The sequence below is a fragment of the Stegostoma tigrinum genome, chromosome 7, assembly GCF_030684315.1.
Source record: "Stegostoma tigrinum isolate sSteTig4 chromosome 7, sSteTig4.hap1, whole genome shotgun sequence".
NCBI classification, from domain to species: domain Eukaryota; kingdom Metazoa; phylum Chordata; class Chondrichthyes; order Orectolobiformes; family Stegostomatidae; genus Stegostoma; species Stegostoma tigrinum.
The window spans coordinates 58,780,790-58,808,363 of NC_081360.1; the positions used below are offsets into that span (position 1 = coordinate 58,780,790).

Here is a 27,574-nt window from a genome sequence, read left to right on the forward strand (position 1 = left end):
CGCTCCAGGGCTAGTATGTCCTTCCTGAGGTGTGGGGTCCAAAATTGGACACAGTATTCTAAATGGGGCCTAACTAGAGCTTTATAAAGTCTCAGAAGCACATCGCTGCTTTTATATTTCAACCCTCTTGAGATGCATTACATTCGCTTTCTTAATCACAGACTCTACCAGCAAGTTAACCTTTAGAGAATCCTGGACCAACACTCCCAGATCCCTTTGTACTTCTGCTTTGCAAATTTTCTTACCATTTAGAAAATAGTCCATGCCTGTATTCTTTTTTCCAAAGTGCAAAAACTCACATTTGCTCACATTGAATTTCATCAGCCATTTCCTGGACCACTCTCCTAAACTGTCTTTCTGCAGCTTCCCCACCTCCTCAGTACTACCTGCCTGTCCACCTATTCTTCGTATCATCGAAAAACTTCGCCAGAATGCCCCCAGTCCCTTCACCAAGATCATTAATATATAAAGTGAACAGCTGCGGCCCCAACACTGAACCCTGCGGGACACCACTCGTCACTGGTTGTCATTCCGAAAAAGAGCCTTTTATCCCAACTCTCTGCCTTCTGTCAGACAGCCAATCCTCAATCCAAGCCAATAGCTCACCTCGAACACCATGGGCCCTCAGCTTGCTCAGCAGCCTCCAGTGAGGAACCATATCAAAGGCCTTTTGGAAGTCTAGATAGATAACATCTCCTGGGTTTCCCTGGTCTAACATACTTGTTACTTCTTCAAAGAATTCGAACAGGTTTGTCAGGCACAACCTCCCCTTACTAAATCCATGCTGACTTGTTCTAATCTGACCCTGCACTTCCAGGAATTCAGAAATCTCATCCTTGACAATGGATTCTAGAATGTTACCAACTACCGACTACCAACTGTGACAAACACTACATTGGACAAACTGGCAGAAAGCTAGCCACCAGGATACATGAACATCAACTAGCCACAAAACGACATGACCCACTATCACTCGTATCCTTATCTACAGATGAGGAAGGACACCACTTTGATAGGGACAACACATCCATCCTAGGACAAGCCAAACAGAGACACACACGAGAATTCCTAGAAGCATGGCATTCCAACCGGAACTCCATCAACAAACACATTGAGTCCAAATCAATCTACCATCCCCTGAGAAAAAGAACAGGAAATGACATCACCAATGCAGGAAATGACATCACCAACCCAAGGAAACCTAACCAGATAAATAGAAAGCAGGACATAACACCAGCGCTTCATCGGCGGCTCACTGATGATGTTACTTAGAATGGTGATGAAATGTCTGAAAACTAACCTTCCAGCTCAGCGAGCAAACTCACATCCAGAACCTCAACCTGAGCTACAAATCTTCTCAGAACTTGCTACCAACTACTGAAGTTCGACTAATCGGCCGATAATTTTCCATCTTTTGCCTTGATCCTTTCTTAAACAAGGGGGTTACAACTGCAATTTTCCAATCATCTGCAACTTTCCCTGACTCCAGTGCCTAGCCCCTTTTCGAAACGTCAGCCCTCCTGCTCCTCTGATGCTGCTTGGCCTGCTGTGTTCATCCAGCTCTACATCTTGTTACCTCAGATTCACCAGCATCTGTAGTTCCTATTATCAAGGAACTAATGCATTTTGGTGCAAAGTATAGGGCAACAACTAAGAGTTCAAAGCACAGGTTTAGTCAGGATATAGCGGGGGAAAAGCTCAGAATACAAATACAGCGATCAATAATTAGCTGCGCTACAAAGCAATGTTATAAAAATAAGCAAGTCCTCAATTTTATTTCTAAGAGCACAGAATTAAAAATTAGGTATGTTATGCTAAATCTGTATTGAACTACGGTCAGACAACACCAACATGCAGCTCTGGGTCACAATATTTTGTTTAAAAAACACTACTAGATTGGGTACGGAGGAGACTTGCAAGCATGATACAAGAAATATGCTGGTTAAAGCTATAAATTCAAGAGATGTGTCTCTACCCAAAAAATAGTGAGCAACGTGCTACAATTGGCCATATTTGAGGCAAACAGCGAACCAGATGTGCTAATGAGTGCATTCAACCCTGTATAAAAACATACAAATTAGAAGTAGGCCATTCAGCCCCTTACGTCTGCTCCAACTTTCAAAAAGATCATGGCTGATCTTATTGCAACCTCTGGTGTGCACTGCCATCTGCCTCTGATAATCTTGCACCCCTTTGTTTTACAAGAATCTACCAATCCATCTATTATCTATCTCTGCCTTAAAAATATTTAAGTACTCTGCTTCCACGTCACTTTCAGGAAGTGTTTCCAAAAACTTAACCATCAACAAAAGAAAATTGTTTCTGTTTTAAATGGGTGGTCCCTGATTTTTCAGCAGTGAGATAGAGCTCTATGTTCTCTTATACTAGAAAACATCTTCATCAGATCTACCCAGTCAAGAAGATGCATCCTCTCACACCTATCCTAACAGGAGCCCTCAGTTTCACAGAAGTCTTCTGATACAGAAAGAGGCTATTCGGTCCTTCATGTCTGCATCAGCTTTTCAAGCTAGCTCTTCCAAAGTGTCAATCTGCTGATTTTCCTCATACCCATGCACAGTATTTTTATCCAAATAATTATCCAATGCCCTTATATATTTCAATAAACTCAGTTCATTCTCTTGTAAATTCCTGCAGATACAAAGCTAGCCTGTCTAAACTTTCAACCTAAGCCAATTCAGCTCTTAGTACAGTGTATCTTCATTGAACTGCCTTCAAGGTATTTACATTCTTCATTAAATTAGATGACCAGTGCTGTGAATACTAATCTAGCAGCAATCTCACTAGAGTCCTGTTTAACTGAAGCATAACCTCCCCACATTTTAGATTATTTCTAATCGACTCTTTCAGAGATGTCATTACACAGTTCTGTGGCAGAGGGGGCTTGAATTCAGGCCTCTTGACCCAAAGGTGGGGACCAGAGAAATAGGGACAGGAGCAGACCATTCAGTCCCTCAGGCCTGCTCCAACATTCCACAAGACCATGGCTGATCCAATGTTCCTCAACGGTCCACCTTCCTGCCCTTTCCCTGTGATCCTTGATTCTCCGACTGATGAAGAACCTGTCTATCCCAGCCTGAAATAAATACAAGGACTCTGCCCTAACATCTCCATGTGGCATGCTGTTGCAAAGACTTTCAACCCTCAGAGAATAAGTCTTAAACTGGGATCATTTACTGAGACTACAACTTCTGGTCCTACCACTGGACCATGACTACGTTTCCACAAGAGCCCTTAAACAGCTGAACAGTGGCCACCAACTTCTGCTCTTAATCAATCTGCTCATGTTATGACATTTCCACAGGTGAGACTTGAATCCCAACTCCTTGACCCAAAGGCAGGTATACTACCATTCTGTTACAAGGGCCTTCCCTAAATTTGCATTCAATTCTCCTTGTTATAAATAATATTCTATTAGCTTCCCTAATTACTTGCTGCACCTCCATACTAACCTTCTGTAATTCATGAAATTATCCAGTGATTGTGATTTTCCTGACATTCTCCCTCCTATTTATTATTCTTTCTATTCTTATACCTTGAAGACAGATGCAAAATTCTGGTTTAATTCGTCTGCCATTTCCTTATGTTCCATTATTAATTTCCTTGTCTTTCTTGGCAAAGGACCAACACTCACCTTGCTCATGCTCTTAACATTTACAGAAATTCTCACTGCCTGTAAGACAGCCAGCTCCCTCTACATCTCAGAGCTCTGAAATCTCTCACCATTTAGATAACATGCTTCTTTATTTTTCCTGTGAAATTGGACAATTTCACATTTTTTTCACATTGTACTTCATTTGACACATCTTTTTTCTATTCTCATTAACTTTATCTCTATCAATTTCCCAGGGTCTGGTTCATAGCTTACTTTCACAACTATTTTTGTCATCAGAAAATTGGCAAACATACCTTCCGTCCCTTCTTTCTAGTAATCTATATAAATTGCAAATAGTTGAGGCCCCAGCAGTATTCTACGTTGCACACTACCCATTGCACTTCAGCAACCTGAAAAATAGCACTTATACCTCCTAACTACTTCCTGTTAAATCAGACAATCATAAATCCATATCAATATAATATTCTCTTACGCTATGAGTTTTTATTTTCCAAAATAATCATTAATGGGACAGTTTATTAAATGCCTTCTAGAACTTAAGCACAGTACATTCACCAGGTTATCTTTATGGACAGCATGTTACCTCCTCAAAAATCTCTTATGAATTGATTTCCCTTTCACAAACTGTGTTGACTTTTCCTAATTACCCTGCCATGCCATAAAACCTGTAATAAGTTCTAACATTTCCCTATGACAGATATTCAAGATAATTGTCCTGTAATTTCCTGCTTCCTGTCTCCCTTTTTGAATTAAGGATTTACATTTGTTGGCTTCTAATCTAGGACTCCTCAGATCAAGGGAGTTTTGGAAAATTAAAAATGATGCATCAATTGCCTCACTAGCCAGTTCTTCGAAGACCCTAGGATGAAATCAATCAGGAGCCAGGCACACGTCAGCCTGCAACTCCAAAAAAAAACTCAATACTACTTCTCTGATGATTGTGGTTTTCCTGAATGCCTGTCCTTTTTTATTTCCTAATTTATCCTTCATTTTGGGATATTATTTATATCCTCTATAATGAAGATAAATGCAAAATACTGATTTAACTTATCTACTATTTCGTTATTAGTCCCCAGTAACACTTGGTACAGGACCAATACTCACTTTTCATTGACTCTTCAAGTATTTACTGACACTCACTGTTTTTACATTTCTTACTCTAACTTTTCCTCTTTATTAATTTTTGGTTTTCTTCGCTGTTTTTCATATTCTGTGTAATCTACTGACATGCCACCTATCTTTGTACAATAATATACTTTTTCTTTTGGTTTGGTGGCATCTTTAACATTTCTAGTTATCCATGGATGATGGGTCTGTCCTTTGGAACATTTTCTTCATCATTAGAATGCTTCGATTTTGCAAATGCTACAACACACCCTTATATTGTCTACAACAGTATTTCTATTGATCGTTCCTTTAATTTAACTTGCTAATTGACTTTGATCATATCCAAATTCAAAACATGCAAAAAGCTGAGAAAGAAAAGTGGGGGGAAAAGTAAAGTTGCAACTGGAAGATCACAGATTCCCCAGTATGTCAGACACTGATAAGGTGTGAATTGCAATGTATATATCGTCCAGCACTTCGAACAATAGCTGCAGTGCGTGGAGAAATATGGTCTCAATCAAGGGAGCAGTAACTTACCCCTTCTCCAGTCCCCTAATTTGGCACGCACAAATCCCACATATTGCCTCTTGAGGGTGCCAATTCAAAAAACCAGATGGATCAGGACATCATGTCCATGATGGAACAGGGTTGCAAGAATGTTCATAACTACTAAACTCAACAAACAGAAAATCCCATTGACCGGGCTCTAAAGATAGTCATCTGGAAAAATACCTGTCAGGGAAAAGGAATGTCTGAGGAGATTTATATAATCCCAGGTTATTAGTTCACTCAGTTTACTGAACAGGTAATTACGACTTTTAAAATAAAAGAGGACACCTGATGCAAGTCACTCAAATGTCCTTACACAGGTTTAGCTGTTGAGTCTACATTTCACCAAGTAGCTTAGTTGAAGCAGAGTACTCTCCTTACCACAGGTCGACAGTGTGGAGCCAAATCCTGCAGCCCCCTTGGTAGCAGCTGATGCTGTAGGAGTGGACGATACTGATGATGTAGAAGGGGCAGAGGAATTGGATGCCAGCCACTCCCCAGACTCCATATCTAAAAAGGGAATCAAACATTATCAAAAATGAAAGCAACCAAAAATAAAGCGTGCAGACTTCCAAGTCAGATGCGACTGATGTCTACTATTGTTTTCTAATAAAAATTGTTTCCAAAACCTATGTCAATTACATTCAGGAAAATAACAGCATCAAAAGGTACCTTTATAGTACAATTTTATACGACAAATGGAGTGTTTCGGCCTTTCTTATTTAAGGTCGAAGTGAGTTCTGATGATACAAAATTTATTTCTCAAAAGCGTGCATGCCGCTTCCCTCCAAATAAATTTTGATTCATTACTGAACTTTCCAGCGCCTTAAGGTTTACCATGGTGGAGGATTTGAACTCAAACAGAACTCAGCACTCCACAATAAATCAATTCTGATTTCAAATGTTGAATTACTAGTAAGTTGGATGTCTCCATATATTTTAGCCATTTCAGATTCACATTAAATACATGCAGCTACAACATGACCTTCCTGCAACAGCAACACCTTGTATCCATGCATGCATTCATCAATATTTGACAACACTGGATAAAACTGGGTGTCTGTGACCAACTATCACTTTGTGCAGGTCAACCAGCCATTCTATTCGGGTCAATCCTGTATTTGACCTGCTCTTCCCATGTCTTGAGCTATCTGCATCTGAAATTCTCAACAATATGGGATATTTATCTTTGCACATAAGTATTATGCAATTGCACATTACACGCTCCGCCTGACAGCTAGCTCCAATGCGTGTAGAGATTCACCCCATCCAGCAGTGAACATGACTGTTCCTTCTACCCATATTTAAGATTTTCATCCATGAGGAAGTGCCAGAGAAATGTTTAGCCAGGAGGCTGTCACTCTGTCCACAGAGACAATTTGTTTCAAATGACACAAAACTTTGTTAACAAGGATGGGATTACTGATTTCCTCAGCAAAAGAAATTTGGATTGAATACATTTTCAACTAATTGAGGATCTGAAGTATTGAGAAAAGGGGGCAAAACCTAGTCCGAAAATATTGAGTTGTGCTCATAGGTGGTTCAACTGAGAAAGCTATGTCTGACAAAATCATTGGTCAACTGGGGCAATGCTACTGTGACCAAAAATATTTTGATGTTCATGTGGTACCACCAGAGATATTTCTCACTGTGAACAATACTGTCAAAGTCCTGATATCATTTAGGCAGTGTGGGAAAGGAGAAGGGTGATCTTTTGACTGAAACAGGCCTAGGTGTGCATGAGGTGCTCAAGAATTTACTTGCTCCAGCAAAGCAGAAAGACACACCATTATTTGAGGTCTTGATTAAGCTAGAGCAGCACTACAACCCAAAGCCGTTGGAGATCACAGTAAACTATATTTTAGAATGAGGAATCAATTGCTTGATGAGAACAGAGAGAGTGTTAATTACGGCCTTGAAAAAGCTGATTATTCCTTCAGTGTAATTTTGAAAAGTTTCAAGAGAGAGCATTGCTGGACAGATTTAATTGTGTTTTAAAACGTGTGCACATTACCAGAAAATTAATATTATTGTCAAAGCTGACTTTTAAACTATCTTACCAAACAGCAATGGCTATGGACACGGGAAAATGTGGCTCAACAGATGCTCAAGTTGATAACCAGTGAGGATCTTTGGTAAATAAGGCTGCTTTTCAAACCGGAGGCCTGTGACCAGCAGTGTGCCGAAAAGATCAGTGCTGGGTCCACTGCTTTTTGTCATTTATGTAAATGATTTGGATGTGAGCATAGAACATATTGTTACTAAGTTTGCAGCTGACACCAAAATTGGAGATACAGTGGACAGCAAAGAAGGTCACCTCAGAGTATAATGGGACTGTGATCAGATGGGCAAATGGGGGCCAAGGAGTGGCTGATGGAGTTTAATTTAGATAAATGTGAGGTGCTGCATTTTGAAAAGGCTAATCAGGGCAGGACTTACACATTTAATGGTAAAGTTCTGGGGAATGTTGCTGAACAAAGAGATCTTAGGGTGCAAGTTCACAGTTACTTGAAAGTGGAATCCCAGGTAGACAGGTGAGTGACGGCGCCATTCTATATGCTTGCCTTTATTGGTCAGTGCATTGAGTACAGGGGTTGGAAGGTCATGTTGCGATTGTGCACAATTCTGGTTAGGCCACTCTTGGAAAACGGCACGTACTTCTGGTCTCCCTCCTATAGAAAGAATGTTGTGAAACTTGAAAGGGTTCAGAAAAGATTTACAAGGATGTTGCCAAGGTTGGAGGGTTGAGCTATAGGGAGGAGCTGGGGATATTTTCACTGGAGCACAAGAGGCTGGTGGCTGAACTTTGAGGTTAATAAAATCACGAGGGGCACGGATAGGGTGAATAGACAAGGTCTTTTGTCTGGGATGGGGGGAGTCCAAAACTACAGGACATGGGTTTAAAGTGAGGGGGAAAGATTTAAAAGGGACCTAAGGAGCAACTTTTTCCACACAGAGGGTGGTGCTCATAATAAAGAAGCTGCCAGAGGAGGAGGAGGAGACAGGTACAATTACAACATTTAAAAAGCATCTGAATGGGTATATGAATAGGAGGGGTTTAGAGGGATATGGGCCAAATGCTGGCAAACAAGACAACATTAATTTAGGATATCCAGTCGGCATGGACGAGTTGGATTAAAGGGTCTATTTCCATGCTGTGCAGCTCAATGACTCTAAATGAAGATGCAGAAGGGCCCAAGCTCAACAGTTGACCGTGACAATGGGACAGTACAATGGCAGAGAGAGTTTCACAGTTATGGGGAAGAGAAAATTCTCATAATCAGAAGTGTATTGGTTCTTATCAAATAAGGTGAGCCATGTGTAAAACTGCTCATTGTATGGTGGAAGGTGAAAAACCAGCCTTGTTAGAAAGAAGATTACAGTGTGGAGCTGGAGGAACACAGCAGGCCAGGCACATCAGAGAAGCAGGAAAGCTGATGTTTCGTGTTGGAACCCTTGTTCAGAAATGGGGGAGGGGGAAGGGGAAGGGAGCTCAGAAATAAAGAGAAGAGGGATGGGGCTCGGGAAGGTAGGTGGGAATGATGATAGGTGAGTGCAGGTAGGCAGTGGTGGGGATTGGTCATTGAGGTGGGAGGAGCGGATCGGTGGAAGAGAAGATGGACAGGTTGTGTCAGGTCAAGGAGGCGGGGATAGGAGGGTGGGTTCTTCATGGGGCGAGACCGGGGCTGGGGAGATTTTGAAACTGGTAAAATCCACATTTAGGCCATCAGCAGTTTTTACTATCTTCTTGTTAGAAAGAAACTGCTTAGCATGACTTACGTTAAATTTGAATGAGCTTTCTCACGTTGAGATGAAATTTATATTATAGAACAATATAATCGACAAATATCAAAAGAGGTTTAGTGAAACCTACTAACTGTTTCAAAGGCACAAGGCTAATATATAGGTGAAGAATGTAAGACCAGTTCATTACCACATCTAATAACCTACAACCAAGGAAGCATATACAGCGTGAGCTAAAAAGACCTGATACTGAGAATATTATTTACAATGTAGACCACAGTAATCAGCATATTCAAAGATCCCCCAGTGGTTGATTATAAATTAGCTATTAATCAGGTACTAGAATGTAAGCAACCTGATACTTTGCCAAGGTGGAGCACCTGTTCAGGAGGCCAGTTTCTTGTCAAAGTTAGATCTGACAAATGAATGTCTGCATTTCAAGTTCACCAGTCAAATTCATATCAGACTATCCATTCACAGGTGAGTTTTTCAGTTTTATAGAATGCTCTTTGGTGTTTCTTCAGCTTCTGGAATTTTCCAAGGGATGAAGAACCATATTTAGCAAGCAATTCAAGGAGACTTAGATGAAAGGAACAGAAACAAAGTTGCTGGAAAAGCTCAGCAGGCCTGGCAGCATCTGTGAAGGAGAAAACAGAGTTAACATTTTGGGTCGGTGACCCTTCTTCAGAACTGACACTTCCTCATCACAGATGCGACACAAACCCCGAAAGCATGTCTGAGCTCAAATCTTTGACAGGCCTAATAAACTTGTACAACATTTGGCAAAACTATTGATATTCACTAAATGATCTCTTCACCAAAGATGTTATACCGAATTGGATGAAGGAGTGTCATAAAGCATTCAATTTGTATAAAATTGAGCTTGTAGATGCTGGTAGATCACAATGTGATTAGGCTAGCATGTGATCACTATTCACATGGAATAAATTCTGTGATCTCAGGTGTTGAAAAGCGATGAGGAAACACCAGTTCCATTTGCCACTCGAAGCCTCAGCGCCAGTGAACAAAATCATGCTCCAGCAGAATGTGGAACATCTTTTGATTGTTGGAGTAAGATAATTTTGAGAAACAAGAATGTACAAGTATCGCAATCAGAATGCAGCATAAAACATTGATGGTCAATATGAATTCTAAGTTTCCAACATCTAATTTAACTATAGCCTGAATTCAGAGATTGGTTTTGATTATGTCAGTTCATCACTATGACATTAAATACAGGTGATCAGAAGATGATTGTAATGTTGATGTGGTACCTAGATTAACATTCCTTTCAAAGATAGGACCCAACAAGGAAAGCATGCCTTTCTTTGCCACATGGATGAACTGTCAGTAGCATAAAATGGTATTGGATTAGCTTTGTCATGTATACTCAAATGAGTGCAGTGAAAAGTTTACAGTCACTGCAATACAGTGCCATCTCAGCCACAAATACATATATGCTTAGATATATGGAATATATGTAAGATATATATGCTTAACACCAAATTCTTAGGAAACAAAAAAAAATTAGAAAAGTAAACTAGAAAATAGTCCAGCATGATAGGTCACAGGAATAAATCAGAAAAAGTAAAGCAGTAAAAAGTTCAGAATATCAATCTTTCTGACCCAGTCCATGCTGTTACCAAGCCTCAAAGGAGGCGTCAAGGCAGATCTCCACAACCTCAGCCGCAGCCTGCACTGGACCCACCAACATGTAGCCACACTTTAGGTGCCATCTCTTTGTATTGGGCCCACTCCACAGTTGCCACTGATCCTACACCTGCCCCGCAACCAAGGTTCCCTGGCTTAGCTGCCAGCCCAGGCCACCACCAGGCTACAAGTCCTACTTCGAGTACAGATGTTACTTTGCCGGTGCTGCCATCTTGGAGAGTCTGCAGCCACCAGCACCACCATCCCTGATCGCTAGAGGAGCTTTGCTATTGTTGCCTTCCGCCCCAAATGGTGAGAGAATGACCTCACTGCCACTGCCATAGGCCCCAAATGGTGGGAGAATGCACTCACTGCCACCAGCCTCCTATCACTGGGAGAAGCCATGTACACCAGTACACACATGGCCCATTCTCATTCTTGTGCCAGTGCTGCCAAACAATCCACCACAAGGAAGAAATGACCAAAAGGAAAATAAAGTGAAAGAAAAAAAGTAGAAGCAAAAGTAAAACAAAGAAGGAAAGCAGATGGGAACCGATGGGCCCTGGGCAAGATCCTGCATGCAACCTGTTTCTGAAGTATAACTCGAGGGATTACATATTGGCAAGGGTGCATGACAGTATTGCAAATGGGCGGCCAACACAACTAGTGGATGTAAAAGTCAGACCATTTGTTTTATGCAAAAGAGTTATCATCGATAATGGGTTGTGTCAGTTTCACATGATCTAGATGGTCAACACTTGGGAATTAGTTTAAAAGAATACTGCAAGCAGCTATCTTTCGGTGGCCAGGATTAGATAACAATTGATTAGAAACAAGGCGAAGTATGTCAAGCTCACATATTTGCAAACAATGAGTAGGAGTAGGCCATTCAGCTGCACTGCTTAATAAGATCACAGCTGATCTGATTGTAACCTCAAATCCCTATTTCTGCTTATCCTTGATAACCTTTCACCCACTTATTGAACAAGAATCTGTTTTGCTCTGCCTTAAAAATACTGATGGACTCTGTTTCTATCATCTTTTCAGGAAAAGAGTTCCAAAGCCTCATTTGAAAGCAACTACCATCAGTACCTTTGCAATGGTGAAAACAGTTGCCTAGAGTTTAGCAGTAGCTGCACTTCAATTTTGCAGAATTTGAACAGCAACAGCTTTTCATTCTGATAGGCAGCCTTTTGAAGTGGGTTGAAAAGTTTCACAGCTACCAAAACTTCAGCTTCTTTTGCATTGTTTGCTGCTTATTGGTTTCCAGAGGAAAGTGTGTGCAGCAGCACCCCTCAGTTTATTCAGAAGACTTTGTAAAATTCCTAAAACGAATAGACGTAACACACTCAAGGTCCATCACATCATCCTGTTTCAAACAGACCAGCAGAGTGAACTGTGCGACTTGTAAAGCATGTTCCTGTAAGAAAAAGATAAAAGATATAATTTTAAATAAAAGTCAATTTTACTTGGATCACAAACTTGGCAAACTTTGTTTATTTATTGTAACAAGTCTCACACCATTACAGGCAGAATACCAGCTGTGTTGTTCCTGAGAAAACAGCTCAGAAAAGTTTTTTTTAATTACTGAAGTCACATTCAACAGACAGCAGAAAAGAAATAATTTAGATGGAATCAAGTCAAGATAGGAATAGAGGGAGAGAAAGACTCCTTTAGTTGAACCAGGTTAAAATGAAAAATCGTGATCACAAGTGGGTAAAGTTGTTACCAGGGACAGTGGTGAAATTATGTCATCCTCATGAGCATCTAGTCAAGATGTTTGATAGGGGAAAAGTTAATTTTGTACTTAAGTAATATTTTACTTTTCAAAAATCATTAAAATGAATGAAGTTAGGAAGAATTAAATATGCTTGTTGAATGAGACAATTTAGAAACCTGTAGAGTACCAGTAGTTACTTCAACACAAGTTGCCCTAGAAACTATGTCAGCCAGACATGACCGATCACTGGAAAATTCAACTGAACGTCAAAATCAAAACGTCAAAACCTTTGTTAGAGATAACTTCTCCCCAGACTCAGCCAACGATGAATCAAGATCATTTCCAAATTCTCAAGAGTTTGGAAAGGCATTATCCTTACAGAAATACGATACCAGTGGTTACGTTTGATTCACAAATAGGTGAACAACAAGAAATGCATTAAGATTGTATCAAGTTGAACATATAATACTGTTTCATTAGGTGGGGAGGAGTGTTACAGAGCCCTCTTGTGACCATTTGTATATTTATGTTTATAATGCAAAACAGGATTACACCCATTCTGTTAGCAGTGGCCATACTGTCCACACTAAGTAATTCTGTCCGTAAAAATGACAGCAAGAAGCAAAGTGCAATTTTTTAAACAATTGGAACAAACATATTCCAACATTGCAATAACAAGAATCATCAATCGAAATGACACCACATTCTATACTATAACAATACCACGAGTTCTGCAACTTTTCTTGCAATGATAAAGTTGATAATTTCTCTGAATGAACATAAGAACTATCATAATATTTTACGGTGAGTTGGAGTAGGTTGTTCAATAGGCCACAAGCAAAAAATGGTAATTTTTGCAGTTGGCTCCACCAGAACAGAATTCGGAAAGTAAAGCAGAAAACCCAGCAAACGTTTTTGTAGATTTTAGCATAAACGGGAATAACTTTATAAATATTGATTCCATAGCTAACTGGAACTAGAAACATGGCTCATTAATTTATAACTGAACCAACTCAAAACATTTAATAAAAACTGAAGGAACTGCAGATGCTGAAAATCAGAGGCAAAAACAGAAATTGCTGGAAAAACTCAGCAGCTCTGGCAGCACCTGTGGAGAGAAATCAAGTTCTGACGAAGAGTCACTCGACCCAGAACATTAGCTGATTTCTCTCCCCAGATGCTACCAGACCTGCTAAGCTTTGCCAGCAATTTCAGAACTTTTAATGTCAAGTATCATTTACTACAGGGCTTCACAAATTGTGGATTGAGTCCAGATGATTTTTTGGGTAAGTGAGCTCCAAAGTAGCAATGGCTATTATGCATTGGACTTATTTTTGACATCTGCAAGATCCTTTCAAATGTCTTCACTTCTATTTATTGGCATGGCCCAATGGACTACTCTTAGAGACCTCGCTGCTGCAAAAAAGAAAGGTGGCTGCTCATATTTCTTTTTAGACATCTTGCCTTTTCTCTTAATTCCCTTATCTCTAAACTTCTGTTCCACCCCACCAAACCCAACAACTAAACAGTTCTCATACACCTAAATTCTTTTCTGGATGTTACTTGAATCTCAAGGAATGAAATAGGACACATTGAGAAAAATGTTGGGAAGCACATCAAAGATCTAATCATTTCAACCTTATGGTGTACTTCAACTGAACTTTGAATTGCTTAACTTTGCCTGCACTACCATCCAATGTAGTTGATTGCAATCATCTTCTTCCACAGTTGCTTTTATAACCATAGCTGCAATTACTTCCTGAGCCAACTGTGTAAAATAGCCATGCTGTTCTCAGAATTTTAATTTACCAAACTTACCATCAGTGCCACACTGATGTGCATATATTCATCAGCTCCCTTCTCCACGAACAACTATATGGCATAAGGAGACAACACAACCAGCTTTTATTACCCATCTCTAACTGCCCATCAACTACACTGCTACAGGTCTAGATTCACATATTGGCCATACCAGGTAAGGACAGCAGACTTCCTTCCTTGTTTTTCCTGACAATCAACAACAGCTTCAGGATCATTATTAGATTCTTAATTCCAGAGCTTTACTGAATTCAAATTCTACCAGCTGCTGTGGTGGGATTCAAACCCAGGTCCACACAACATTACCCAGGTCTCAGGTTTAACAGTCCAGTGATAATACCACTAGACTGCCGCCTCCCCTAGTCATTATTTTGCTTTTGTATTTTGTTCTTAAAGAGATGAATGTGCTTTATCTCCCCACTTTCTACAAAACTGAGCAGTTTTTTTTTAAAAACTCACCTTTCCCAAAGATTATAAAACGGAAAATGACACATCTATAATCTAAGTTTCTGAATTTGTGAGATGTTTTGTACAATTGTTTAATAAGAGTAGTATTAGCACAGCTTGTAGTATGGTTTTGTGAAAAGCTACTTCAAAAGGTATGACAACTAATAGTCATAGTAATTGAAACTGACAATGAATGTTTCATGTTTGACATTTATACAGCTGTTGGTTTATTCTGGGATTTACTAGAGATTCAAATAGGGAAGAGAAAAATCAAATCTTTAAGAACGAAAAGTCTACCACCAGAGAAGAAAAGTATTTCTTGTTAAAAACAGAATAGGTATTCGGATTGCAGAAAGGACTTTTGCATTAAGACAAAGTTGGAAGCAGTTAAGTTTTACTTTTAAAGATGCTCTCCTTGGCATTTCGAGTAATTTACATGTTTAATTCCAGGAGTACTAGCATAGAGGTTACATGGCCAGACTGGTGAACGAGAAGTCTGGACTTATGATCCGCATCCATGAATATCTGTTGGGCCATGTAAATTCAGTCAGTTAAGCAAATTGGGAATAGAAACTCAGTAACATCATTAATGGTGACCAAGTTTAAAAACATCTGGTTCATTAATACTCTTTTGGAGAAGGAAATCTGCCATTTTTACCTGGTTCAGCCTATTAGGAGATTCTAGACCAACAGCAACATGCTGGACTCTTAACTTTCCTCTGTAAGCCATCCAGTACCAAATTGTCATGACAACATGACCATCACCACATGGGCTACCATGGTTCAAGACGGCAGATCATCATTTCCTCATAAAATAAATAGGGATGGCCAACAAACGTTCACCTTGACAGTGATGTCTGCATACCATGAACAAATGAAAACAACATGAAGCCAAAATAAATTGTAGAACATAGATCTTTGCTGAGATACAAATTTCAAAATATACAACTCCAGTTTTTTAGTTTTCAAAAATTTATTATTTAATATATTTTTCTAATGAACGTGTTCAGAGATATTATTACATACCTCTGGAATAGGTCGGATTTGAACCCAGGTTTCCCAGTCGAGCTGAAGGGACAGGGCATCCCAAAGAACGATTCATCATGGTGACTTCAGCTGGCATAGGAATTGAACCCATCCTTTTTTCACTTGATATTTCAAGCCAGCTACCCAATTGCCTAAGTTCTGAGCATCTCGCATTACTATGCGAAAGAGCATCAAACTTTGTAATGAATAAGTGAAAGAAATCAAATTGTAAAGAACAGCCTTTATCTAAAAAAAATGACATAACTTAGTTCCAATAATTAGTCCTTCTGTAGTTCAGGAGATGTTCTTGGATTCAACCTCCAGAATAAGATCATATAGTACTGTAGCAGTCGTTTTCCATCCCTTAAAAGCAGGTCATTGCTCGGTCCTTCATAACATCTCCAATCACATACTGATGGTTTATTTATATTAATTCACATGGTGTGGACATCGCTGGCTGTGCCAACATTTACTGCCTTCCTCTAATTTCCCAAAAGGCAGTTAAGTCCACAAATATTATTATGGATCAGGAATCAAATTTAGAGCAAATCAAGTAAGGATGGCTGCATGATGACCATGAAGCTAGCTTTTCATTCCAGTTTTTTTTAAATTGAATTCAAATTTCACTATCTGCCCTGGTATGATTCAAACCCAAGTTCCTATCAGACCCTCACCCTGGACATTTGAATGACTAGTCCACTGACATGATGACTATAGCACTACCCCTCGATATTCAGGCAAAAAGAAATTTATGTAATTTCCATCGTCGGGAACTGATGTTTAATTATGCTGCAGCTAATTGCAGACAAGAACCCAATTCAAATGCTAATGAATTAGCTCAACATAATATAAATAGAAGTCAAATTCAACATGAGTGGACATTAGGGCACGATGCAGCTAAACGGTTGCTGCTGCCTGTAAAAATTCAGAGATGCTTAATCTACCCGCTTACCTACTGACCAATGTTAAGCTGAGAAAGGTGAATTAGCTTCCTAATTCTCAACCTCTCTAGCTGGCAGCAAAGATTAAAGGACTCTTCCACAAGTAAAATAAAACCAACTGTTTTCACCAGAAACGATAAGAAGCCAATAACACGGTATTCTTGAATGAAAGAAAGAGCAATTTTATTATTGCCAACCCAAAGAAAAATAATAAAGATGCAATGTGAAGCATATGGCCTCTGGGAAACCCTACATCAATGTCAAAGACATACACACATGCACACAGAAAGCGAAAAAGGGATAGCACCCGGTACAAAATTAAGATTAAAAATTACACAACTTAGTTATTTCGGCATCCATGAATTTGCCATCAGTTCCATGGGTTTCTACCTTAGTTAACAGTTTATGTAGGACTTTATCAAGTGCCTTCTGGAAGGCCATATAAACAACATCCATAGACATTCCCTTATTCACTACCTCAGTTACCTCTTCAAACACTTCACAAGGTTTGTCATGCATGCCCTACCTGATGTGAATCCATGCTGGATCTCCCTGGTTAACTGAAAATTTTTTAATAAGGTGTTCAGTTACCCTTTGATTAAAGACTCCAACAATTGTCCCATCACCCCAGTATTAGGCTAGCTGGTCTGTTAATCACTGGTTTTCCTCTTTTGCCCTTCTTAAAGAACAGAATGACCTGTGCAAATTCCAATCAAGTGACAACTCATATCGAGGAAACTCTGAAATATAGTTGGGCCATCTACAATGTGCTCCCCTACTTCCTTTAACATCCTTGAAGGGAAATCTTCAGGTCCCAGGGATTTGACACACTGTAGTTCTATGAATTTTCTTATTATTGAATGCTTTATTTAAAAAAAAGTTTAGTTTCTATCCCTGATGATTTCCTCAGTACTTCCAGCCAGCTATCTTCCTTTTTTACCATCAATGTTGAGGCTAAGTAATTCTTCAACATGTCTGCTGTATCCCCATAGTCATTGACAATATCACCCTTTGTCTTTATTTGGCCAACATTGCTTCTGATCTTTATTTACATATAAAAGTTCTGATTTTTTGATGCCCTTTTCAAATCCTTTTAGTAACTCTTACAGGCCGCTTTGGGCCCTTTGCTGGTCTTTGCATCTTTCCCAGTCAGCACTCTGTGCTGTTTTTGGCTTTTTTTCTAAGCCCTTTGGTTTACTTTTCTGCTGTTCCTTACTTCTTTAGTTGTCTGTGGCTAATTTTTGTGCGAAATAGAGCTTTTCCCTTCCAGGTCCACAAACCTTTTTTGGATTAACTGTTTCTTTAAACACCCTTTTCTGTTCTTCGGGTATGTTACCCTACAGCAGATTTTCCCAGCCTGCTGTAGACAGTCTCTGTCTCATCTTATTAAAATCGGCCTTATGTAAATCTAAATTCTAGTAGCTGATTTACACTCTTCGCTTTCAAATGTTACATTGATCTCAATTATGTTATAATCACTATTTGATAAATGTGGATAGATGTGGCCAGGGGATGCCTGTGACTATTTTAAATCAGTGTTTTGTCCCTTTTTATAATCATTTCAGTCCATAAAACTCCCAGGAATTAAACTGGATGATGGAACACAAAAATTAGTACTCCGTATTTTATGTCATCAGATTTCCCAATGATCCAGGCTACTTTCCAATGCACTCAAATGCATCAATGGCTTAAATTTTAATTCTCATGACTTTGCCAACACCCCAACCCAACATTAACACTGGATTTGTTTCAGGACTTTTGCTCAATCTTGTTGGTAAATATTGGAACACAATTCAAGTCTTGAACACTGATTGTTTATATGCTTTTGCGCTGGCAGTAGTTAAAAATTTCCAGAAATATTGAACTTCCTGAAAAAGATTCTCAGCATCATTAGAACAATTGACAGTATTTTAAACCAGACTTGAACTGATGCATTACCTGGACAATGCTCATTTTGACTTTTCACTGAGGTGACTTGTCTTTTACTCTCTCATAAAACCTGGACTGTAAACAATAGCTGTACGTTGATATTTAAGTACTCCACATTATGCTCAAGCAATACGTTTAGGTTTATTGTATGATACAGAGTTACATAATACTGAGACAGGATTAATGAAATGATTAAAACAATTGAAGATTTAACTGTGATCAATACTTAATGACAATGCTTTTATTGTTTCAACTATGTGAGAATTAACTACTCAAAACATGTGATCTCCATGCTTTCAAATCCCGTTGAATTTAAATAACATTCATCTTAGCATACATTTTTCAAGTCTGCTATTTGAATCCTGTTCTAAATACTATTCAATGCACCAACTCAAGTTCAGAATATTATCTATATTATAGCTTTGAGAATAATGTATTAACTTATTTGATTCTCATGACCTACAGACACAAGGAAAGATATTTCATGAAGGAGAGCAAAAAAAAATCTTTTGTACATCCACTCCTGGAAGGTTAAGTCCTGACAGGCAAATACGCCGAGCCAGGTTTGAGCATGCATACTGCCAAATCTATTACTTAGGTGGGGGAAATAAAACTGTAGCCTCACAAAAATACAATGTTCATGAGCATCAGATTCAGTAACGTGCCAACATGCAGAGCCGTTTACAACGTTAATCGCTCAGAAACTAACTTAAAGCAACAAGATATAGGATACTAACAATTTTAGAAAATAGGACTAGTATCCCAGTGGAGCACTTCTTATGAGGGCATTGAAGAAACTGCCAGAGTTAACAGTCCCTGCAACTTAAAAATAAAATTCTGAAATCCGGGTTGACCAATGCATTTACTTGTGGTCACCTCAAGCAACATTCCTGGCTTGTATCGGTCTGCCATCAAGTTCCTCTGGCCAAATGAACTACCAATACTGTATAAAGTTGCACTCAGTAGACAAAAACCACAAATAATGAAAACATTTCCATATTTTTCTTGGTTTGCTTCAAATTTTGCACACCCTAGATCATAAATAAATACACGTAGCTATAATTTACCTTCTTAAATATTAGTTTCAGCCGTGATGTGGATTGCCCCCACTTCCTCAAGGCAAATTACAGTTGGGCAATAATTTGAAGCTTGCCATTTATCCCACGAATGGATGAATTTTAAAATGCTGATTTTCACTGTACTTTTCATTTTGAAAATCATAATGTACATAAATCTTCCTACTGTACTTTGGCCTTTTGCTCCACTTTGTACCTCAGACGCTTTTATGATATTTTCTAGCAAATTGGTTGCAAATTACAGAATGCAAGTCAGATAACACAATTAAATAACTTGCTTTCTTTCTCTTTTCAAAAGCAAACGTTCTGGAATTTGTATCAAATTATAGTCTGGAACATTCTACGATGCACACTAGATGCGAAGCTTGATATATGGACAGAAATTGTAGGTCAGCCAATTATGATGCTTTTGTAAATAAAAGCCTTTGGATCCATAGTTTAGAAAGCTGTTTCTTAAATACAATCAGATGTAATACATAAAATTCTCAATGTTAGATGCACCACTGGTGATAAACCAGTTCCATACATATATGTCTACATGTGGCTCACTTAACTGATCAGCTAATTACCACAGGCTTCCTTTAATTATGTAAATTTGCTCAAGTAACTGGTTGTTAAAGTTTAACCTGAAGCATGTCCCATTGATGAGACACGAAAATTACATAAATCCAGAAGCAGAAACCAACAACTAAGTTGTTCCAGACTTACTCAAATTTCAAATGCTGTTTTACATCCCAGGTAAAATCATTACATGCAGGCAAAATAAGTTTTAATAATGCAAACAGTCAAAAGGACAAACATTACAACAACTCGGAAGCAATTCCCACATAACCCTTCCTAAGCCCTTAGTTGATAACCAATGCTGGAAATTTCTGGAAGCATGTGACCCAAGTAAGCCTGCCATTCTTTCTCTCAAGTCTGAGCATAAGAGCAGATTTTGCTCCCAAAAAACCCAGTAACCCACTATTCCAAGCATTCACCTGCTTTATCTATTTTGGAATAACTCTCTAAATGAGGTCAAGAGCTGGGTGGAACTGCCAGGATCCAATCCAACTTGAAATAGGAGACAACATCACAGTGTTGGACACAGTGTTTCTGGGCCAGAAATTCAGAAACTGGGCAGGCATGGACGAGTTGGACCGAAGAGTCTGTTTCCATGCTGCAGGATTCTACGATTATATGACATTAAGACCTCAGAGCAACCCTGTGATTATGTCATGGCGCTGCACATCACCGAATATAAATCCTTCAAAGGGGGAAAATAGAACAAATTTCAAGATTCTAAACTGGAAACAACATTCTTGAAGATACATTACTACAAGACTCTTTGGAAGAAACACAGAGTACATGGAATTGGATACAAGATAACAGATTAGTCCATAACTAATGTAAATATAAATCAGAGCCTGGAAGATCTATAATTACCATATATAACAGGACTTTGCAGAATTTAATATGTAATAAATAGTGATGCTTTGAAGTGTAAGCCCAAAAACAGTGCCCAGCTTTGTGTTCGCCTCACCCAGGGCATAAAGAGCTAAAACTCAGTGCACCATCAAACAACATCACAAAAGAATGATAAACTTTTCACACCTCCCAGGGCTAGATTTACTGGCTTCATCACCTTTGGATAAAATGTTAATTTCAGTTTGGTTGTCTGTCGTCTAATAGATGTTGGTTTCTTGACACATTCCCACTTGTAGGAACATTGGAACAGGAATAGTCCATTCAGCTTCTCGAGCCTGTTCCACTATTCAATGAAACCATAGTTGATCAGTGGCTTAACACCATCTACCCACCTTTGGCTACCCACCATCCGTTAATACCTTTGCTTAACAGAAGCCTATCTGTCTCAAACTTTAGATTAACAGCTGATCCTGCATTCCCTGCCTTTGGTAGAACAGGCTTCCAAATAAAAAGCAAAATATTGGCTTGCATAAAAAATTAAAATGTACAGCACAGGCTGCTCAAAGGTTGGGGTGAGACACCTCATTCCAGTCGAAGCACAAAGTTAAACCCTTTTGAAATATATCCAATATTCAAGTATTTAGTTATAATTCTTTGATCACTCAAATGGAGTGTAGTGTCTGTGCTTAGAGAAGAGCTTGGTGTTCCATCCTCCAGTAATCTTAATATAATATATTTTATGCACAACAGAAAGAAAATTGAGTGCAAGTGAATGAGCATGGCATACTTTATAATATTTATGGAGGCAGGACAGGGCAAAAACAAGATTTCAGTTCACATGTAAAATGCCACCTTTACAGGGCTGATTGTGCAATAAATAAATCATGAAATAGAATTGAGAAAAACAAATAATACCTTAAATTTGTATTTGATTTTGAACCAGCTATTACAAACAGACTGAAGGATTTTGAGCAGATACTAATTTTCTCATCCACTTGTTAGTATGTTAATAGGATGCTGACTGAAGGTAATAATGACAAATATAGCAGAGAACTAAGCAATACTAGCTACAATAGCAGCCATGTTATCACTGTCCCAAACTTGTTAAATAGAGCTTTTAACAGTTCTAATTTTAGATCACTGTATATTTTGAAATCAGATGAACAAATGCCCAACACATGAGTGAAAGTAGACTTCAACATGCCTGTGTATCACCTCCATTTTTTCCCAGAATGGACTTTATTTGCAATGCTTAGAACCAGAGTGAAAGCAAATAAAACTCTCAGCTTATGTATTTGCCATCCAAACTCTTAATTAGAATATTAAATAAGATAATTCCACTTCAGAACAAGAAAAATTTCAAAATACGTTCAATAACTTATCAGACATTATAATATTTCTATACTCTAATACATTAAAAAGATTTTTGTTTTGTTACTTTGACTAACCTAAGTTCATTCTGACTGATGCAAACCAGAGGAAGAAAAATCAAGTGCACATACATTGCTTTCTTATGTCTCTCCAGTGAACAGAATAAGTGCACTGATAGGTAAAACATGCATTAAACATTACAACAACAAAAATGTATAACAACATTAACATAATCAATTGTCCCAGGGTGATTCAAAAGAAGCGTCATGAAGTAAACTATAACACTGTCGCAAAAGCAAATATTCTCAGATGACCAAAAATTTGGATGAAGCAGTAAGTGTTTTAGTGTATCTTGAAGAATGAAGGCAGAGAGAGAAGCAGAGAAGTATAGCAAGAGTAGGCTGGAGTTTGGGGCCAGGAAAATTATAGGAGTAGTTAGGACTGCACAAGAGGCTAGAATTAGAAGAACTCGGATCTCTTTACCAACTGTGGTGTCAGGGAAGGACAAGGGAGAAAGAGTGAGTGTGTGTGTGTGCATGCATGTCCATGTGTCTGTGACTGTGCGCGCACATATCAGTGAATGTACATGTCTGTGTGCATCCATGTGTGAGTGTGTGTGTTCAGCAGCCAGGAGGAGAGGGTGAAAACAGGAATGAAAATTTTAAAGTCAAATCTTTGCCTGACTGGCCAAGTGTAGATCAACAAGCACAGATTTGCTGTAATCTAAGGCATGGTAAGATGATTTTGGATGATCTCAGGTTTATAAAACATGTGAACTAATTTGCTGTACTGATTCAAATACATTGGTAAAGATCTTTTAAAGGGAGGGGGAACAGATTTTGTTCATTATACTGGTTATGCACTGAAATTATTTCACTTCTGGGGAGGTGATGATATTGTGGCATTGTGGCTGAACAAGTATTTCAAAGATACCAGGGATTGTTCTTAGAATTTGGGTTCAAATCCTGCTGTTCAAAATTGCCATCTATATCATAGTCTGACCATGACGTGACTCCAGACCAACAGCAATGTGGTTGTTTATTAAATGCTACCTGAAATGGCCTAGGAAGTTACTCAGTTTGTATTAAACTACTAAAAGTCTCAAAAAAAAAGAATTAAACAAGATGGACGCCTGATACTGACAATAGGCACTGGAAACAACAATAATCTCAGCCCTGCAAAGACTTCTTTACTAACATCTAGGGGCTCGTCAAGAAACAGCCAGACATAATCATATCTTACACACTGTATCTCAGACAGCACTATCATTATCTGTGGGAATTTCCTATCTCACCGCAGCTTAGACCAAGCAGATCCTGTATATGGGGATAGCACAATAGTGCATAGTAGGGAGGAAGCCACACCAGAGTCCTCAGTGTTAACGCCAGAAATGTCTCATGGCATCAACTCAAACATGGGACAAGAAATCTCCTGCTGATTATGATGTATCACTACTAACTCAACTGTTGCATCAGCGTCTTCCATGTTATACACCACTTGAAGGAAGCACTGAAGGTGGCAAGGCAATGTATACTCGAGGTGGAGGACTCTAATTTACATCAGATTCAACAATACCATTACTAACCCAAATACACAGCTGCTGGACTGGTTCCGTGGCAGGTGGTGAGTGAACTAACAAGTGGAAAAAAAAATCTGACCTCATCCTCACTAAACTGCTAGCAACATATGCATCTCTCCACGACAGTGGCAGTATCATTCGGTGTCACCACTGCACAATCTTAGGGGAAGCAAAACTCCATCTTCCAATGTTATGTGGCACTGTCACTGGGCTAAAAGGGATGGACTTCGATCAGATTCAGTCAACCAAAACGAGGCATCCATGAGACAATGTGGGCCATCTGCAGTAAAAGCACTGCACTCAAGTACAACCTGCCAGTACATCCCCCACTTTACCATTACCATCAAGCCCAGTGGATCAACCTTGTATCAATGAAGAGTGCAGGAGGATATGCAGGAGCGGCACCAGGCATAACTAAAACTTCTTTGCTGGTCAAAATTATATCTAACACATAAGATGATGGCTGTGGGTGTGGTCATCTCAGCTACAGGAGCCGCTGCAGGAATTCCTCAGGGTAGTGCCTTCGGTTGAACTTTCTTCAGCTATTTCAATGAGATTCTCTCCATCATAAGGTCAGAAATGGGATTTTCTCTTATGGACAGCATAATCTTCAACACCATTCATGATACTGAAGCAGCCCATACCCAAATGCAACAAGGCCTAGACTATATCCACAGTTGAACTGACAAGTGGAATGTAAAATTCGTGCCACACAAGTGGCATGCAAAAAAAATCTCCAACAATAACAAATCAGACCACACCTTCTGACATTCAATGACATTACCATCACTGAATCTCCTGCTACCAAAAGTAGGTATATAAATCCTGTGGCTGAAAGAGGCTAACAATTCTGCACAAAACTTGCCTGACATCCAAAGTCGGTCCACCTTTTACAAAGTACAAGTCTGGAGTGTGACGGAACATTCCCCACTTGCATGATTGACCACAGCTCAGACAACACTCAAAAGCTCTTCAGGAACACTATTCAGGAAAAAGCAACCTGCTAGACCGGCACCACACCCACAAATATTCACCTCCTCCATCTGTAACTCACAGCAGACAATGCACTGCAGAAATTCACTGAGATTTCTTAGACAGTATCTTCCAAACACATGCCCACTTCCATTTGGAAGGAAAAGGTCAGTAGATACATGGGAACACCATCAACTCCATGTTCCCCTCCAAGCCACTCACCATTCTGCCAAGGAGCTAAATTCCTGCACCTTCAATACCACGTTCAGGGAGTTCTAGCTCAAAACGTCTTCCTAACAATCTTGTGGACAACTTATACCAAATGGACTGCAGCAGATCAATAAGGCAGGTTCCCATCACCTTCTCAATAGTAATTAGGGATGTACAATCAATGCTTGGTCAAAATCCTGGTACAGCCTCCCTCCCTAACACCATTGAGGGGGTACCAACAATAACGGACTGCTCGGTTCAAGGTAGCTCACCAGCCCCTTCTCAAAAGGCAAATAGCCAGTGGTTCCAGGAATTAATTTAAAATACACTTAGCAAAGACAGACACAGGTTGAAACTGTTAAGTAACTAGTTATCAACTGCACTGATATGGATTGCATGCATGCGTGTATAATGGTATCACAGAAATAGATATTTTGTGCCTACAAAATGTAATTTACTTAATGTTATAACTTTACCGGAATATATATTTGTAAAAAATGTTTAGAACACTTATGTTGCCTAATTTAACTGCATATTCCGTATAATAGTTTCTATTTGCCTCTACGGTCATTGTTATGACCAAATACCGTATGTAACAGATTGGTGTAATTTACATCACACCATTGCAAAATCTTGTAATGTATTGCATTTTTGAAATTAAAATTATAAGATTTAGGGAAGCCATATATTAATTGTTTCAATGTGATTTCTTCTATAAGCATAAAATCAAGCCTACAGCTGTCACTTGAAACTCAATACACCAGGCCATATTGTGATCTGAACTCTGGCTAATCCAAGATTCCTGCTGCTACTAAGAACTAATCTCAATTATTTATAAAGTAACTAATTAGATTTTTTAAAAGTACAATTAAAATTTATTCCACAATTCTGAAACACAGTGAAATTATAAATCTAGTTGTTGTAATATTAATGCAATTAACATGTACAGTTTTAAAGCTGCAAAATAAAAATCAGTAAGACCTCTGACCATTCCTGTTCAACTGCTTTCTAGACAGCACCGTAACAGATGGCTGATGCTACAAGAGATAATCCCTGCAACATAGTCATCATCATGGATCAGCAATAATCGTAGTGCAGACATAATGCCTTTCCGCTAATGGAAGGTGCAGGATAAGAATGAGACATTTATTAAAAAAGGTATTGACCCTTTTTCAAAGTCAGGTATGATTGCTTGCAATGCATTTTTTGTCCTTCTGCTGATGTTTTCATTATTAAATTGTATGGTGTTAGATAAAGTGTTAAATCTGCAAAACAAGATCAATAGTCACCAAACTCTGCACACATTACAGTAACTAGCCAAATTAAACCAACAATGCATATATTTCATGTTTTCCCTCACCTGAGACAATCCCTTAAGTCATAATGATTGCTGCTACAAGATCTCAGACATGCTTAAATCTGTGCCGTTATGTCAATGTCCGGTTACATCTACAACGCTTCGGTATCCATCTATCATTTATGAACCACTTTGATCAGCATTCAAGAACCTTTTGATGTTCTTTTTCACAGATGAAAGCAACATGCTAGCATATAGGCTTTCATTTATTTTATTAACAAGGGATCTTGGGTTAAAAATACAAGACAACGAAACATTAAGGTGTATACGAGAAGCTTCTAGCGACTAGAAACCACAATAAAGTCATCCACATCTAATGCAAATCTACCTGCTGAGTACTGCCATCAGATTACTACAAAATACATACAATGTCCAACATTAGGTTTCTCAAATGAATAATAGCATTGTAACCAATTACAAACATTGAAAACATTTAATTGGCATTTCTATTTTGACAGGTCAAATTATAAATTCATTTAACACGTTTTAAATTTACATCATAATCAGATTTTTGTGCATAATCTAAGCACCGAGAGGTAGTAACTTTTGTAATTTTAACACACTCTGGAGGACTATACCCTTCAGAGTACCAATTTTAAATCACCACTATTCCCAGACAACTGTGTCATCATATTTGTTTACATTCAACACGCAAGTCTTACAACAGGCTTATTTAATTTCTGTACCGAAAGAAAATCCAGATATCTTGTACTAAAATTCTCAAAATAACAATGTTACCTTTATACTGAAGGTGCATTACTCAATGTAAATGTCTAAACAGTTTTATGTAAAGTTTAAGTAGTTTCAATTTTTTTGTAGTATTCTTCATTAACCACGTAGCCTCAGTCCTTTAGTCTATTCTCCATCCCATTCCTGAAAATTAATTTAACTCAACCATAATGGTGACCTGCATGCTAACACAACAAATACAGAGACCTCAGCAACATTCACTTTTATGTTAAAATCTTACTTAAAGCTCCATACAAATACTATATTCTGTGAACATGAATGGTATTATGTTTAATCCTCATAAAGTG

At 38.7% G+C, this 27,574-nt stretch overlaps 1 protein-coding gene across 13 annotated transcripts in view; it reads right to left on the minus strand.

Annotated features, from left to right (window-relative positions):
* baz2ba (bromodomain adjacent to zinc finger domain, 2Ba) overlaps positions 1–27,574 on the minus strand; it is a 329,006-nt gene that overhangs the window by 175,704 nt on the left and 125,728 nt on the right. For 11 of the 13 annotated variants that reach the window (XM_059647301.1, XM_059647305.1, XM_059647303.1 and 8 more), the window contains one exon: positions 5,672–5,800. In XM_059647301.1, the coding sequence (XP_059503284.1) occupies positions 5,672–5,798 (127 nt within the window). In that variant the 5' untranslated portion in view covers positions 5,799–5,800. Of the gene's footprint in view, positions 1–5,671; positions 5,801–11,776; positions 12,105–27,574 lie in introns of all 13 variants that reach the window. The other 2 variants (XM_059647292.1, XM_059647296.1) reach the window with 1 other exon arrangement.